Below are 15,560 nucleotides of genomic sequence, written 5' to 3' on the forward strand. Positions count from 1 at the left end.
CTCTTTCTAACTTTTTTTCTAGATCTTACTACTTTTCTATACAAATGATTTTAATCTTGAAAATAGATACCAGTGGTAATAATTATGAGAATCTAATTTCAAACTAGCACTTTGCGGACTCTTTGAAATTAATTAATCCACATCTCCAATGTGTGAAGGTGTATGCATACGTAGAAAGTACAGATAGTATAGATTATAGAACTTTTGATCCTTTGCAAACTAGTTGTTGGGGATTGCTGATTAAACTAATACTTATGAAAAGTGCATATATCTCTCTTAAAACTTGTAAAATTACATATACAGTCATAGAATGCATACATTTACCCAACACATATGTTTAGAATACAAAATGTACAATATATTTGCAATATCGTAAAATGTATGCAATTTCTAAAGTTTTAAGAGATGTATACAAATTCAAACTGTTTATTTTAAATAACTTATTTGGGTAGCAAATAACTAGATAAACAATTTGAATAGCCTAATCATTGAGAAAAATGCTCGGATAGTCCCTGTGGTTTGATCTTTTTTCATCTTTAGTCCCTAACTTTCTAAAATTACAACTATAGTCCACAATTTTTGTAATTTCATTCATTGATAGTCCCTTTCTCATTTAAGAGAGTATGAAATGACAAAAATACCCTTACTAAAAAACAAAATAATTTACCTATTAAATAGATTTATCATCCTATCATCCCATCTTCTTCCCCTGCAACTCCATCATCCCATCTTCTCCACCACCACCACTAACCGGTCACTGCCACTAAAACCATAATCCAACCACCCACAACCACCATATCTGCAACAACCACTCTTTCCTTTCTCTCTCAACCTTCCTTCACGTTTTTTTTTCCGGCAATCCGACCACCGCCGCTAGAACCAACTGACTACCGCCACCCCTTTCTCTCTTAACCATCTTTCATGTTTTTTCTGGCAATGACCCCTACATGTACCCTTTCGCCGGCGGCTAAATCTGAAGTTGCTGGTTCAGATCTGAAAAAAAGATGCTTTTTTCATAGATATATAACCAGTTCCTGATTCAATCTAAATCTCATATTTTATAAATCAATTCTCAAATTCACATCCCTAATTATGTAACTGACACTCATCATAATCAATTCAAATGATCATTAACAGAACCACAGTAAACTAACTAAAATCACAATTAATCTCATATCCTCAATTCAGTCTATGTAATTCATCCAACCAAAGATACTAACAGAATCACATCAACTACATAATAGTAACTCCATAACTACAGTAACAACTTACTCTTCCATTGGATGAAGCATCACACCAAAGAACCTATCAGAGATGCGATTGCGCAGAAGAACCTCACTACTTCTACTCTTTAATTTCAGCGAGCGAACAACAATTTGTCTAGGTTAGTGAAGGAATTGACGGAAACAGACGGTTGAGCGAATGATTCTGATGATGATCTAATGGTGCAGATGGATGAGATGCGGACGCCGGAGAAGGTCGCAGTGATAGCCATGGATGCCAGAGAAGGTCACCGTGGTAGCCATGGATGAGGAGAGAGAGTATAGAGAGAGAAGTGGGTGGGGATGGGGGTTGAGGTGGTCGGAGTTGCAGCAATGGGGGTTGAGGTGGTCGGAGTTGGGTGGGGGTTGACAGAAAACAGAGAGTTGAAGAGGAGTGGGGTGGGGGTGGGGGTGGGGGTGGATGGGTTAGATATTTGTTAATGTTATAAATATTATTTTAATAACAAGAGTATTCTAGTCATTTCAGACCTACTTAATATCAAAAACTAACATTCATCCAATCCAGGAAGTATCCGGGAACGAAATTGCAAAAGTTGAGGACTATAGATGTAATTTTAGAAAGCTAGGAACTAAAGGTGAAAAAAGAACAAACCATAGAAATTATCCGGACACTTTTCTCGCGTAATCATCCTAAAAACATTGTATTAAAAAGAAGTGCTCATAAAGACTTTTAATAAACAATCTCCCTAAGTTTCTGATTAGAAAAAGCGCGTGACAAACAAATCATTTTTGATTACTACTAACCTATAAACTAGAGTTAAACAAGAGATCTGAGTATCATGAAATGGACGGTCAATACTGAATTTGTGATTCTGGGAAACTAAAAGTCACACTAAGCTCGTGAAAGAATATTATTAATTTTCCTAAGCCAAAAACAATAAAAACAATAAGTAGAATAAGCTTATTGTTAGTACTTTTTTTATGGAAGCTAGAAACTAGCTACTTGTCATGATTATAAACTGGTGAATGAACTACTAACTCTCCACTTTGAGAAGCTAGCTAGAAACCAGAAATTAAACAAGTAGAAACTACAATACAAAAACTGAAGTGTACTATAGTAACCATTGATGCTTTAAACACAAACTCTGTCTGAAAAGAAGAAATGACTGACACCTCCCATTACTGATACTGAACTGAAACATTCAGATATCACCCAGAAAGATATGCTAAATAAGGGTAGAGATCAGATCAATAACCTCCCCCAATTACTTTTGTGCCAACTGCATAATATTATCAAGATATTCAACACCACAAAAATTAAAAAAAAAAAAAAAAAAACTGGTTTTAATTAGTAATTAAGTAACATAATCTAACCAACAATATAAAAGTTAGAAAAATAAAAAAAAAATAAAAAAGAAAAAAAAGATTCAACATGGAGAAGGGGGCATGAGTTTCAACCCTAAATCATCTTTTTCCAGAATCAACCTTGCCTTATGAGTCTCTAGTTCCACCACTGTATTACCACTCCCATAATCTGGGTGCAGTCTTTTCTTTGACAACAATGGAACTCCAAAAAGCTTTGTTCTAGTCTCAAGATCTCTTGTAGACTCATGAAACTTCAGCTGCTGAGGTTGACTAGAGTAGACAACAGTCGCATTTGTGTTACTACCAGCATTGAACAAAGATGTCTTCTGCTGCTTGTTTTCCACCAATAATGGAACAAGAGATGAAGGGTAAGAGTTACTTGGTGTCACTGGCTTCACATGGTTTTGTACAAAGTAAATAACATCATTGTAAAGCTTCCTCATGTGTGCTAACTCCGACATCAACATATTATTGCTCCTCCGAAGCCTCTCGTTATCTTTAGACAACTCAGTCACTGAGTTCGTTCGGTTATTACTACTAAAACATGTACTGCTGTTGTTGTTTAATAAGATTCCGAGGATACTACCAGCTCCTGTGGTGGTTGTTGGTGATGAGAGAGGTGGTGGAGAGTCGCAACATAGGTGGTCGTCGGAGTTTGGTGGAGATATGCTGTCACGTGTAGATGGGTAAGAAAAGAAACCGTTTCCTCCGCCGCCGCCACCGCTAATGCCGGTGAAGTGGTTGTGGTTTAGTCCGACGTGCGGTTGTTGTGATGTTTTCCGGCGGTGGATCTCACACAACAAATGTTTTTCTCCTTTTTTGAAGAATTCATTCGCAAACTCCCATCTGTCCGGTACAATTTTTCTAAAACCCTAAAAAATCATAAACAAAAAACAACAAAAAACAAACTCAAAATTAGTATTTTCAAAGATAAACAACTACTTTCAAATTATGTAGATCTCAACAATATTATTTTGAGTGTTGAAACTAAGGAAAAAGTTGCATACATAGGTGTTTAGTTGGCGGACAAAGGACGAGAAGTTGTTGTGTTTGAAGTAATTTGGAAGTAGATCACGAGCGAATTCGGGCGGTCGCCATACGACGAATGTTGTGTCGTCTTCGCCCCATGAAACAATGTGATCAGTGGTGGAATCATCCACCAGTTGGTAGGTTTTGGTGAGGAAAGGAGCAGGCATTGATTTGTGAGAGTCTAGTGATAATAATATCCCTTCACATGAGTTATCTATCATCAAAGCCATGATAACTGAAGCTTCTTTCAAATATTGTATGTGTTTCTTCTTATGATTCTATATATACACACACATATATAGAGAGAGAGATGAGTGAGAGAGAGAGTGAGAGTTTAAAAGAGTTAGGAGTTCAACTTAATTTGATGTTAAATGATGGTTTTATAGCATTGAAATTTTGTTATTAAACTAGAAAGAAACTTTATATAAAAAAAGATTTTAGGGAAAGGGGATCTAAGTGTATTTTATACTAACGGATGGTGATATTTGAGGTAATATTCTTATACTACTAGGATGGATGAGAGAGAGAGAGAGATGTAGAGAGAGAAGAAAGAGTAAACATGTGTCTGAGTGTCGGTCTAGGACTGTGAAAAATAAGAGCTTTTCAAGACAAACCCGTGACACGTTACATATTTACTCTTTCACACACTTAATTTTTGACACAATATATAGCGATCCGATACTGTTTTTTAGTGAGAGCAGTGGAATATACTAGTTGTAGCATATTAAGACTCCATGGAAATTGAAGCCTCTCTCACACGCACAGGTGCTACACTTTGACGGTGACAACCCACCCTTTATTTATCTTTTTTGGGCAAAGTAAAAAGTTCACATTTCTTTTGTGGATATGTTCATGGGGTTTTACCAAATTTATTATGCATATTCTCGTATATTTTTGGTACTGTTGGCAAGTCAATGCAATTGTATGATGAAGTCTTTAGATACTAGAGTCTAGAAAACGCATCAAATGATAAGACTAGAGGGTATGGTGACATCCCATTCTTGGAGGACCATCCGTCACGTAGGCGCCACGTCATAGTTCTCCCAAGGATGGTCACTAGAGGGTATGGGAGGATGATCCTACCCCATCACTTTTTTATTTTTTTTTTAATTTCTATGCCTATGTACAAGTATTGAAGCCTAATGTACAAGTCAAATATCACAAACAAACAAACAAAGAAACAAATGGGGCCCACCTGGAGGATCGTTGTGAACGTCCGATCTTCGACGTTGAAGACGGGAAGGGATGGAGGACGCGGTGGGGGGGGGGGATGGGGTCGACGCCGGCGCCGCTGGAGGACGGACCGTCCTCACCTTCCATACCGTGCAGCCTAATGTTCTGCCTCACATTTCAGATTAAAAAAGCTACTCTATCTTAGTGCTCTCTTATGGCGACTATCCTAATTCTTAGGCATTTTGAAACAAGAAAAATTAAATCGAAGAATTTATCACGATAAAATTGAGTGCTTTTACATATAGCTATGCCGAAAGTCCCTTTGTGAAAGTAAGACCATGCGGTGTGGGGATCGTCCCCCACCGGCGCCGCGCGTCCCCCTCCGTCGCGTCGCTGGCGTCCAAGAACAGACGTTGTGGACGAGCCATGTGATTGGCTGATGGTGGGCCCCTCAAGTTGTTCTCAATTCTCCTTTATTATATATTAGTTTTTTATTAACTTTGGGTAGTCCCCACACCCTTGTGTAGTCTCCTTTGGATGGTCCTTCATCGAATGTGACGTGGCGCCTATGTGGCAGACAGTCTCCAAAGAGACTACCCAAACCACACCCAATGGTCTAAGTCATGGTTGTAATCTATCAATGATATTCCGTCAGAAGACATGACGTGGTAAAATATTTTGTTTACGACTTACCAACGGATGTTAATTGCAAAGGGATCAACAACAAATAGTACCAATAACAAATCACTTTTAGAATATGTTGGCAATTTACATGTTGTTGATGCATATTGTGGATACGGCTCGTTTCGGTTCGCCCGCGTTACAAAGTGAAGACCGAAGCAAGTTATCCTCCATCTTTTCTCGGAGCGAATTCACTTTGTATGTGTTGTAAACAATTGCAGATGAGCAATCTGTTAGACATTTGCAAACTGTTGCTGGTCTGTATATTGTTGCTGCTGAGTGTTTATGTCTCCAAGTAAGTTGTTATATATAGCAGCTTGTCCACGAAAGTCCATGATCATACCTGTCCGCGAAGAAGTCTTTCATGAGAAGGTTTTTCGTCTGATATGGAGACCAAGAAGAACCAGGTGTTTCGTCTATAATTCTCAAGAAAAACTCAAGTGTTTTGTGGGTTTGATCATTCAGAAACATCAACGAAAAACTAAAGTATTTCGTGGATAAAGGTCTTTCATGGGCCTTGTCTTTGGGCCCAGATCTTTCGTAAAGATGCTGATGTATTTGGCTATAAAAGGACTTGCAGAACACAATTTCGGATAAGAGAACACACCAGAGAGAGTTATCTTGTAAAACCATTGTATTGTAACTCTTCTGGATAATACACTTTGAGCTTAAACTTTGAATCTCCTTCTTGTGTTTTTGTGTTCTTTGCTTGGTTTACATACCCGTTTGGATTCCGCACCTGCGGGTGTGTTAAATAACAAGGATAAGGTTGTTCTAGATCCTCCTGTAGGTACCTACAAGTGGTATCAGAGCCTTGGCTCTCTTCCTTGTTAAAACTGAGCTTTGTGTCGTGTTTTTCGAACAAATATTTGAAGGTTTTCTGAAAATTTACTTGTGTTTATAACAAGATTATCAGGTTTCTGAAAGTAAAATGGGTTTAAAACTTTGGAAAACTTGTTGTTTGTTAAAAATTTTCATAAAAACCTTGTTCAAACATATGGAGACATGTTAAAATTTGGTTTTTCTTAAAATTTTTGGCAAAAATCTTGGTCGATATATTTTTCGGTGAAGTGTTTTAACTGGAAAAGTAACCGGAATTTCTTTGTGGAGAAGATAACTTTCAAAGTTTTCTGAAAAGTTGAATATTTCAAATATTTAAAGTCAATTCTCACCAACTTTCTTTTCTGTTCAGAGATAAGATTTTGCGTAAACTAGCAATTTTTCACCAACTTTTTCAAATCTCCATACTACGAAATATATAAGTCAACGAAGAACCATTGCTTTTGTCTTATCCTAAGAAAAACATTCTTCACCTTTGCTTTTGTCTTATTCTAAGAAAAACATTCTTCACCTTGGCTTTTGTCTTATTCAAAGAAAAACATTCTTCACCAAGCTTTACAGGAAGTTCACAGAGACTGTTTAAGTTGTTTGTTTTTCGTCCACTATGAGTTCAGACTGGTGGGTTTGGAAACTCGATCCTAATACGGATAATATGTATATGCAAAAGGGATTATCACCATCATGGGCTGAGTCTCCCACTCCCTTCGTCTTCATCAATTCCATCCCAAGCGAGTCTAATTACGGCAAATCATTGGGCGTTTTTTGCTAATCAAAATCAAAGTATTCAAAGCCTACTTTTGAGCGAGAATGAAACCGGAAGCAACAATCGTCCACCAAAGCTCATGCATATGAACGAGTATCCCGGATGGCACGATAGATTTCATACGTATATTCTTGGGCAAAACACAGAGTTGTGGTTGCATTTTACTTCGGATTTCGATCAAGCACTTGATGAAGCTGGTTCAAATCCCGCATCATTTGCCGATTTTTCAGACGACGAGAAAAAGGCATATGATTTAGAAAAGAAGGCGTTTTCAACTCTAACTCAAGCTTTAAGCAAGGATATTTATCATCAGTTTGTGAGTTACAAAATGACAAAGCGTTTAGGGGATGCGTTAAAGGTGAGAGGTAAAGGAAATGCGGCATCACGCAAACTGAGACATGATCTGCTCAAAAAGGAATTTGACGGATTCATGTGTATGGAAAAGGAGTCACTGGGAGATATGACAAGTCGATTTTATCACTTGCTGAGTGAGCTGGGTAATTATGGGGTATCAGTAACTCCACATGAGGTTGTTACCAAGTTTGCCGATACATTGCCACTTCAATGGAATGGATTCTTGGAGATTCTAAAGTATAATGGCACTTTGGCTACAACCAACATCTATGATTTCATTCAGCTGCTGGAGAACAAAGATAAAGAAGTATCAGGAAGGCAAAAAGAGTTCTGGTGCCATAAAATCCTGAGATGTATTATGGAAATTGTGGAAGTACTAGCACTGTTGCAAGACCTGCTCAACATGCTCAGCTACAAACGGCTTTTGTCTCAAGCATCGATATGTATGGAACACCACAACCAGTTGTCTCAGAGCAAAGCTATCGGTCTACTGGAGTACCATCATTTCTTGATCCAAACTACAAAGGTCAACAACAAGCTTGTTATGGAAACGCTTCATCAACAGTCAATGCTGGTCAGTCAACTAATCCAAACAAAGTTTGGTTAGACACTTCAAGTTTCTCAAAAGTGAGTGTTGAGGTGGCAAAGGAACATATGGAGCTATTAATCACCTTGGTGAGCGCTTACTGTGGGTTAGTAGTAGGGCAAATTGGAAACATCAATTTGACTCGGGAAGATTATTAGCAAATAGATAAGGATGAAATGGATTTGATGGATATCAAGTGGGCATTTGCTTGTGCAGTGAGGCGAGCAAAAGACTTAATGGAAAGAACTGGTAGAACCAGCTTGGAAAGCAAGAAGGACACCAAGTATGGGTTCGATAAGCAAGCAGTCAAGTGTTTCAACTGTGCTGAACGAGGTCACTTCAAACGGGAATGCATGAAGCCAGCTCAGCATGGGAACCAAAATTCGTTCAGAAATCAAGGCAATCAACCTAATCAGAATCAAACCAGGAATAATGAGCGTGCCTTGATGCCTACAAACAATTCTCATCAAGCAGGATCATCAAACAATAACCGTGCTCTTGTGGTACAAGTTGATGAAGGTGGTGACTGGTCGATTCAACTGGGAAGCCTTGATCAGGGTAGAACAACTTGTTTTGTTGAGGTTGTCAAGGATCTAAAACACGCTGGTGGTGGAGAATCTTCAGAAGATGAAGACAGTCCTAGTTATAGTGGAAGCTCAGATGAGGAAACCTCAATTACAGGTGAAGACGGTATGGATGAAGTGTCACATGAGACCATTGATGCAGATGTTGAGAAGCTTTTGGGTGAAGCTAAAGTAGTGAATGACAGAAGATCAATTCCGGTGGATCAAGCTGTTTATTCTTCTTCTTCTCATCATAACCTTTATGGCTAATGTTGGCGGTTCGTCAAGTCAGGTATGTATCGATGAACCAAAATCTGATAAATGTGATAGTTGTGTTGATTTAGGTGCTAAATTGTTTGATTTGCAAAGCAAATATGACGTGACATTTATCCATAATCAAAATTCGATCGTGGATCTTTCAAAATGCACAGAGGCCAACATGTTTCATAAAAATCATGAAACAGATTTTAAAAAGGTGATTGAGACATTAAAAGAAGATAGGCTCGAGGAAGCACAAAAGGAAGCACAAAAGGAGTTGGTCTGTGTTAAATGTGAAAATGAGGCGATCCAGCTTTGGTTAGATAGTTACTCAAACTCTAGGTATGTGCTGGATCACATCATTGACATACAGAAAAAGAAGAATGATGTCACGTGCATTGGATATAAGAAGTGTCCTCCACCTGTCAGACACAATTATACCGCAATGCCTGATGAGGAGGATAAACCTCACTTTGAGCCATCAGTTTCGTTAGACGTTGAGGAATTCGCAGCTGGACTTGGTTTCAAAAAGGAAGTATCTTCAGATTCAGATGAATCAGCAGATGCGAAAGTGTCAACGTACAGCTGAACAAAATCAGGATCCTCCAGTCATTGTTGAGGATGCCGATTCTTCAGATGATGAATCCAAGGACACTAACTCAGCACAGTCAGATGCGGTAATCAAAGAAGAGGACATACCTCTCGAGAATCATATTCTATGTGATCCTCCCGCAAAACCTGCTAAGATTGTTCTGGCTAAGTCCACTTCTGCACAAGAGTCTGAGAGTGTGAATTTGCTATACACTTTGGTTGGTGATGATAAAGTTTATTCAAACAAAGAATTTTCGATTAAGAATGTAAATCAATCTTTAATCAGTAAAGTTTTTGAGGATTCGACAAGTAAGTTTTTGGGAGAGTCGAGTTCACGAGTTGCGGTAACACAATGTCTTCCGATTCCAAAAGCTGAATTTCGTAAACAATATGGCAATCAGAAATTACCAGCAGAGAAAATTCAGCAAAACCATACTAAACCAAAAGGCAAATCAACAAGTCAAGGTCGAAAGGAACGGAACCAAGGAAAGAACAAAAAGATGAACTTTGTGAAGTCGAAGGGAACTGATAAACTTGAAACATTTGAAAATAAATCTAACATGGATTTTGTTAATCAAGTTAAAATTTTGAAAAGAGATGATCAAAACAATTCAGGATCAAGTACTTTGAAATCACAAAGTTCCTCAACGAGACATCAACATGATACTTCAGGGTTTGTTGAACGAAGATCATGTTTCGAGTGTGGTGAATTTGGACATATCATTCGAAGTTCATATCTTCATAAGTTAAAAGCTAAAGCTGATGTTCCCCGTGAGCAAAATTACCAAAAGTGATCTGTTTCTCCAAAACAAGATCCCCGTCTTGTGAAAGAAAGGGAGAAGAAACAGAAATGCAAGCAAATCAAGGTAATTGAAAAGGCTCTTAAAACCGATGTGGTTCAAAAACGACCTGCTTCAGTCAAACCAGAATGTCACACCCCGATTTCCACGTGTCTCACCGGTGGGCCCGGTGGGGGATTACCGTGACGTAGTTGGCAACAATATAGTCAAACCGCACAATATATGAATGCACAGCGGAAGCATAAAGATAATTATATTTCAACCATTGTTTGTAATATCACCGTATTACGAATAGTCGAAAAGTATCCACAGGGGATCAAACAAAATATGAGTATTGTTCAACAGACTTAGGCATCTTAAGCTTGCGAGACTCTTTATTGATGCTAAGGAGAAATAGCCAGCCAATTACGCTTAGTACCTGCATTTAATCTTTTTGGGAAAATACGTCAGTTTACACTGGTAAATACATTCAACAGACACTTTTGTAAAATGTTTATTAAAATTGATTTGAATGCACAGGGCACAAACTCTTTTATAACTTAGGAGAATTATTTAAATTTATAACCTTGTGAACGAATTACATGTTACTTATGCGTTCAGTAGCCCGGATCTTGTCCGGGTTAAAGATTAATAGACACACCACATAGCATGAAACTGTGGCGGTTAAACCAACGGCTATACCTTTATAATTATGGACATAATGCCGGGTGTACGCCTACACCCGGATGTCAAGGTCGTGGCCATTTCGTAAAATGCTGCCAAGGATATCCGGGACATGGTCATTAACCCCCCAAAGGCTTTAAAGTAAACAAAACTGTTTAAACGAGCCGATCAAATTATTCAATTAACCACCAAACGATGGAAGATTTGATGCCCGATCAAGCGGTATTTTATATACCGTAACCCAAGCCCGTATAACAGAAAATAAGTTAAAAGTATTTACCTTTGCAAGTATAAATCCTTAATCGAATAAATTGCAAATAGCTTTTACTGGTCTCCTATTCTGGAACGAAGGTTTAAAATAACCTATTAGAATCCTAACGGGTCTTTAATTTAGCCGTAGCTTAGACCGGTCAGTTTCAAAGGATAGTTACGGTTTAATCGCGTGAAAGGCGAAAACCGTGAATGGAATGTGATTTGGACCCAACAAGTTTGAAGACTTGTTTTATATGGGTATAATAACCACACTCTGGAGGGTCAAAGCAATATGGTTTGACCCGTTTCGGCCAGTTTATGTAAACTAGTTACATAAGCCGAACCGTGCGCGCAAAAGGCGCAACGGGTAACCGTAAGAGTCCCACACTGGTTTCCTAAGTCAATATGCTTTAAAGAGGTTGTGGTATCAGTAGGATACCTTCCATAATGCCCGTAACGAGTTTAAAATCCATTTTATGCCCCGTAGGGGTATTTCGGTCATTTTAAAGATTTATAAAGGAGGTTTCTGAGTTCTACAGGAAATATGAGTTTTCCGAACAGTTTATAAAGTTCAAAATACTTTATTTATTATTTAAAATCAGTAGCAACTAGAATCGGGTCAAAAGACCTTGTAGAACTCAAGTTATGGCCGAAAAGGGTATATTCGGTATTTACCGAACCGATGCCATAACCGCAGGTTATGAGCAGGTTAAAAATAATTAAAAATCTTTAAAAATCCCAAAATATTAGTTTACATCAGTGTGTAAAAGGTTTGGTGTCGAAATCCGGGTTTTGATAGGCGTTATGCTAATTGCGCTATTTAATTACAAAAGTTTCCGTAATTTGCGCTATTTAGCATAACTCCTATTATGGACCTCGGATTGACGTGAAATTTTAGGGACATGCTTAGAAATCAGTAACTAAGGTTATGGTCCTTTCACATGTCCGAAATTCTCGTTTTAAATCTAAAAGGGCGTTACGGTCAACTTTTAAGCATTTAACGGAAAGGTGTAAAAGACTCGGACAAACAACGAACCGGTCACAGAGGGTTATACCAACATGTAACCTGGTCCTAAGAGAGTCCTAAGGCATATCTAGATCATACTTTAACGGGTCAGGACTGAAGTCAAAGCAAAAAATCAAAGTTTTGCGACTTTCGGCTCCGAACCGGGTCAAAACAGTAAATGGTCGGATCAAACAAGCTTAGACTAGTTAATATACTTATTATCATGTTTTATGAGTGTTAAAACAGGTTACACACCATCTACATTACTGATTATGCATGAAATCGCAAAATAGCATTTCTTTTGACTTTTTCTAAGCACGTTTGACTCGATATTCGGACTAGTTAGAGCGGGAATCAGAGGGTGCCCTTTTAGGGGTTTAAAGCCCACATGATTACCAACATATAACTACCTTTGATTCGACAAACCACTGGACCATTTGTGATTTATCGTAAAGTCAATCGTTAATTACGACGGATTGACTTTTAAGCTAAACTATGCAAAAACTAAGCCACAAAAGGGTAGGCATACTTACAGAAGCTTAGTGCACGACCAAAGATGTTAGAAGAATGCTTTAGAGCTCCAGAAGTGAACCAGAAGGCAGGTTTGAGGTGTGTTGAACATTGATGCATTACATTGCCTTTTATAGTGAAAAATGAGGCATAAGATCATTACAACTCATCCTACAATTGTTCATGGATGATTAGCAGGTGTCCCTGAGTGCTAGGGGACATGTAGGGGGCGCCCATGCTTCAATTAATGCATCCAAGATCGTTCACAAGCTCAAACAATGAATCTGTCCAAGTTTTCTGCATCTGGGACTGTCACGCGGCCCGCATTAGGATTCAGGTGTAACACCTCGGAAATTTACGTCCAATAATGCATTGACACGTGGCATAGCCTTTGAATATGTGAAAACATACTTTAGAGAGACTAAAGTTGTCAAACCGTGAAATTATGGAATATAAGGGTCCAAAGTGTCAACAATGGAAAGATAGGCTCTAAAATAACCCTACATAATGTTTATAGTCTCAAACGGTTAAATCATGGATCATTCGAAGCGGAAAATGTAAGAAAGTGAGGAATTACAAACTACAGGGGCTAAACGTGTCAACGTGTTGAATTTATACCTCTGAGTGATCTTTTGGCAAACCCGAAGCTTTGTAATGATAAAATATACTCACGAGATTATATGATAAAAATTTCATGAAGTTTCGTTATCGTATGAGAAAGTTATGACCAAAACCGTGCACGAAGGGCTAAATGCGTCAACGTCGAAATTCATGACTTTTCGGGTGAGCGCAAAGTTAACCGAGGACTTTACTATGTTTGTAAATGTCCCAAGGTCCTTAAAAATCAAGTTTGAAGGTCTAACGAGCAAGATAGATGGCCAAAACCTCGTAACCAAGGACCAGGGACCAAAACGCAAACTTTGAAAAAGTTTTGGTGGATCAGAAGACCCAGGCGGCCCGCCTGGGGACCCTTACGCGGGCCGCGTGGCCTGCCCAGCGACAGAAAACCCACATCTGCCAGTTCCAGGTCTGTTTTGCGAGTGGAAACCAGCTGTAATCACCTCCCAAACTCACCAATGGACTTACATGCAATTGAGGACACTTGTAACCTTCTTACAACACCTGTATCACCTTAAAATCAGATCAAATCTGCATAAAAGGCACTTGAGGTAGTAAAACCAAGAACACTTGCATTTTCAAATTTCACAAGATCAACTCCTGGAGCTTTCTGGACGACAAGACACCTTCCTAGTGATCTCTAAGCTTTATTAGGACTCTTGTAAGTGTTCATACCCTTCTCTAATTCGTTCTAGCTTAGATTATTAGCCGAAAGTCAATCCGTCGTAAATTTAGTTTGACTTTACGATTAAACGAGAACGACTCAGTCATTTCTCAAATTGAAAGTACCTACAAGTTGGTATTTATGTGGGAAACAAACCCTCAAAAGGGTATTTTCTGATTCCCACTCTAAGCATGATTATTGTCGAGTCAAAGTTGCTCTTAAAAAGTCAACAGAATGCGTTTTTGCAAAATCTAGCATAAATAGCAATGTAGGTCACATGCAACTTGTTTGATCATCAAAATAACTTTATAATTAATGTAAGAACATGTTTCATCTTAATCAACTCGACAATTTTCAGTTAAACCCGGATCGGAACCGAAAGTCTCATAAAATGACTTTTTCTTTGACTCTCGATTCGGATCCGTGCATGCATGTTTGAGATCTGTCTTAGAGCTTATTTTGGACCATTTTTATATATGTACAACTCTCTGAGATTTTACAACTTAGTTCAACACTTGTCCGATTCATATGCATGTTACCGGTTTATGCTTAAATATGACTATTTTGCCCTTTTTGCTATAAAACGCGATTTTTGAAAAAGTGAAAGAGTAGAAACGTTTGTTACTGATTTATAAACTTGCACCAAAAATTTGATATCAGTTTGAGGTCCAGATTTAGATTTATGCACAATATCGTAATTTGAAAGCTTTATGTTAAGTAAACGGCGTAATTAACGGATAGCCTATTTAAACCCACTTTTTAATATCAAACTTTTTACCCACTGATGTTATATAATATTTTGGGATTTTTGGAGATTTTTATTTAATTTTTGGCTGATCGTATCATAGGTCTCTAAGTTTAATTCTGTTAATATCGAATTTACCCTTTTAAGCCATAAAATGAGTTTTATAAATCTTTTTGACCCCAAACCTTTTTCCACTGATTTCATTTGTTAAATAAATTATTTTGAGCATTCTGGAAATATAAAAATATCAGCTTTCTTTTGAAAATCCGGAAACGGCTCTAAATCGCCTATTTAAGCGTTTTTAACGCCTAGTATGCGCTATAACCATATTAAACATATAAGGTTGATACCTACTGATATTCTTAGTATATTTTTATAAAATAACAGTAAGTATAAGTTTTTGAACTCAGGTTTCCAGTTTTGACACTTTTAGCCCTTGCGAAGTTACCAAAATACCCCTAAGGTGCATAGTTTGATTTTAAATGATAAAGTTTCATATATGGGTCATACCCTACTATTATAATATGTTAAATTAAGTATTTTTACTGTATGAATCAGACCTACAACTCAGATTACAAATTTAACTATTTTATAATATTTTAGATGACCAAAATGCCCTTATAAGGCATAAGTTGAGTTTAAATTCATTCGGGGCATAATAGAACATAACTTACTGATATTATGACATATTTAGAGCATATTATCTCAGGGAACTTGCATATGACTCTTATGGTTACCCGTAACGCCCTTTTAGCGTTCGGTTCGGTTTATGTAACTAGATTGCATAAATCGACCGAAACGGGTCAAACATTATCATTTTTGTCTCAAAATCCAGAATGTATTTAGCATACCCATATTATACAAGTATTCAAACTT

At 37.8% G+C, this 15,560-nt stretch overlaps 1 protein-coding gene and 1 long non-coding RNA gene across 2 annotated transcripts; both read right to left on the reverse strand.

Annotated features, from left to right (window-relative positions):
- Window positions 1-460: 460 nt before the first annotated feature.
- Window positions 461-1,663, reverse strand: LOC110879464. Its single transcript, XR_002558685.2, has 2 exons — window positions 1,273-1,663; window positions 461-993 (listed from the first exon to the last, which is right to left on the reverse strand). It is a non-coding gene; the product is annotated as an uncharacterized LOC110879464 (long non-coding RNA).
- A 746-nt stretch (window positions 1,664-2,409) lies between these two features.
- LOC110879465 (heat stress transcription factor B-4) lies at window positions 2,410-4,072 on the reverse strand. The gene is made up of 2 exons (XM_022127929.2): window positions 3,596-4,072; window positions 2,410-3,460 (listed from the first exon to the last, which is right to left on the reverse strand). The coding sequence occupies exons 1-2, from the start codon at window positions 3,845-3,847 to the stop codon at window positions 2,651-2,653; spliced, it is 1,062 nt and encodes a 353-aa protein (XP_021983621.1). The 5' UTR covers window positions 3,848-4,072; the 3' UTR covers window positions 2,410-2,650.
- Window positions 4,073-15,560: the final 11,488 nt, after the last annotated feature.

The sequence above is a fragment of the Helianthus annuus genome, chromosome 9 (assembly GCF_002127325.2).
Source record: "Helianthus annuus cultivar XRQ/B chromosome 9, HanXRQr2.0-SUNRISE, whole genome shotgun sequence".
Lineage (NCBI taxonomy): Eukaryota > Viridiplantae > Streptophyta > Magnoliopsida > Asterales > Asteraceae > Helianthus > Helianthus annuus.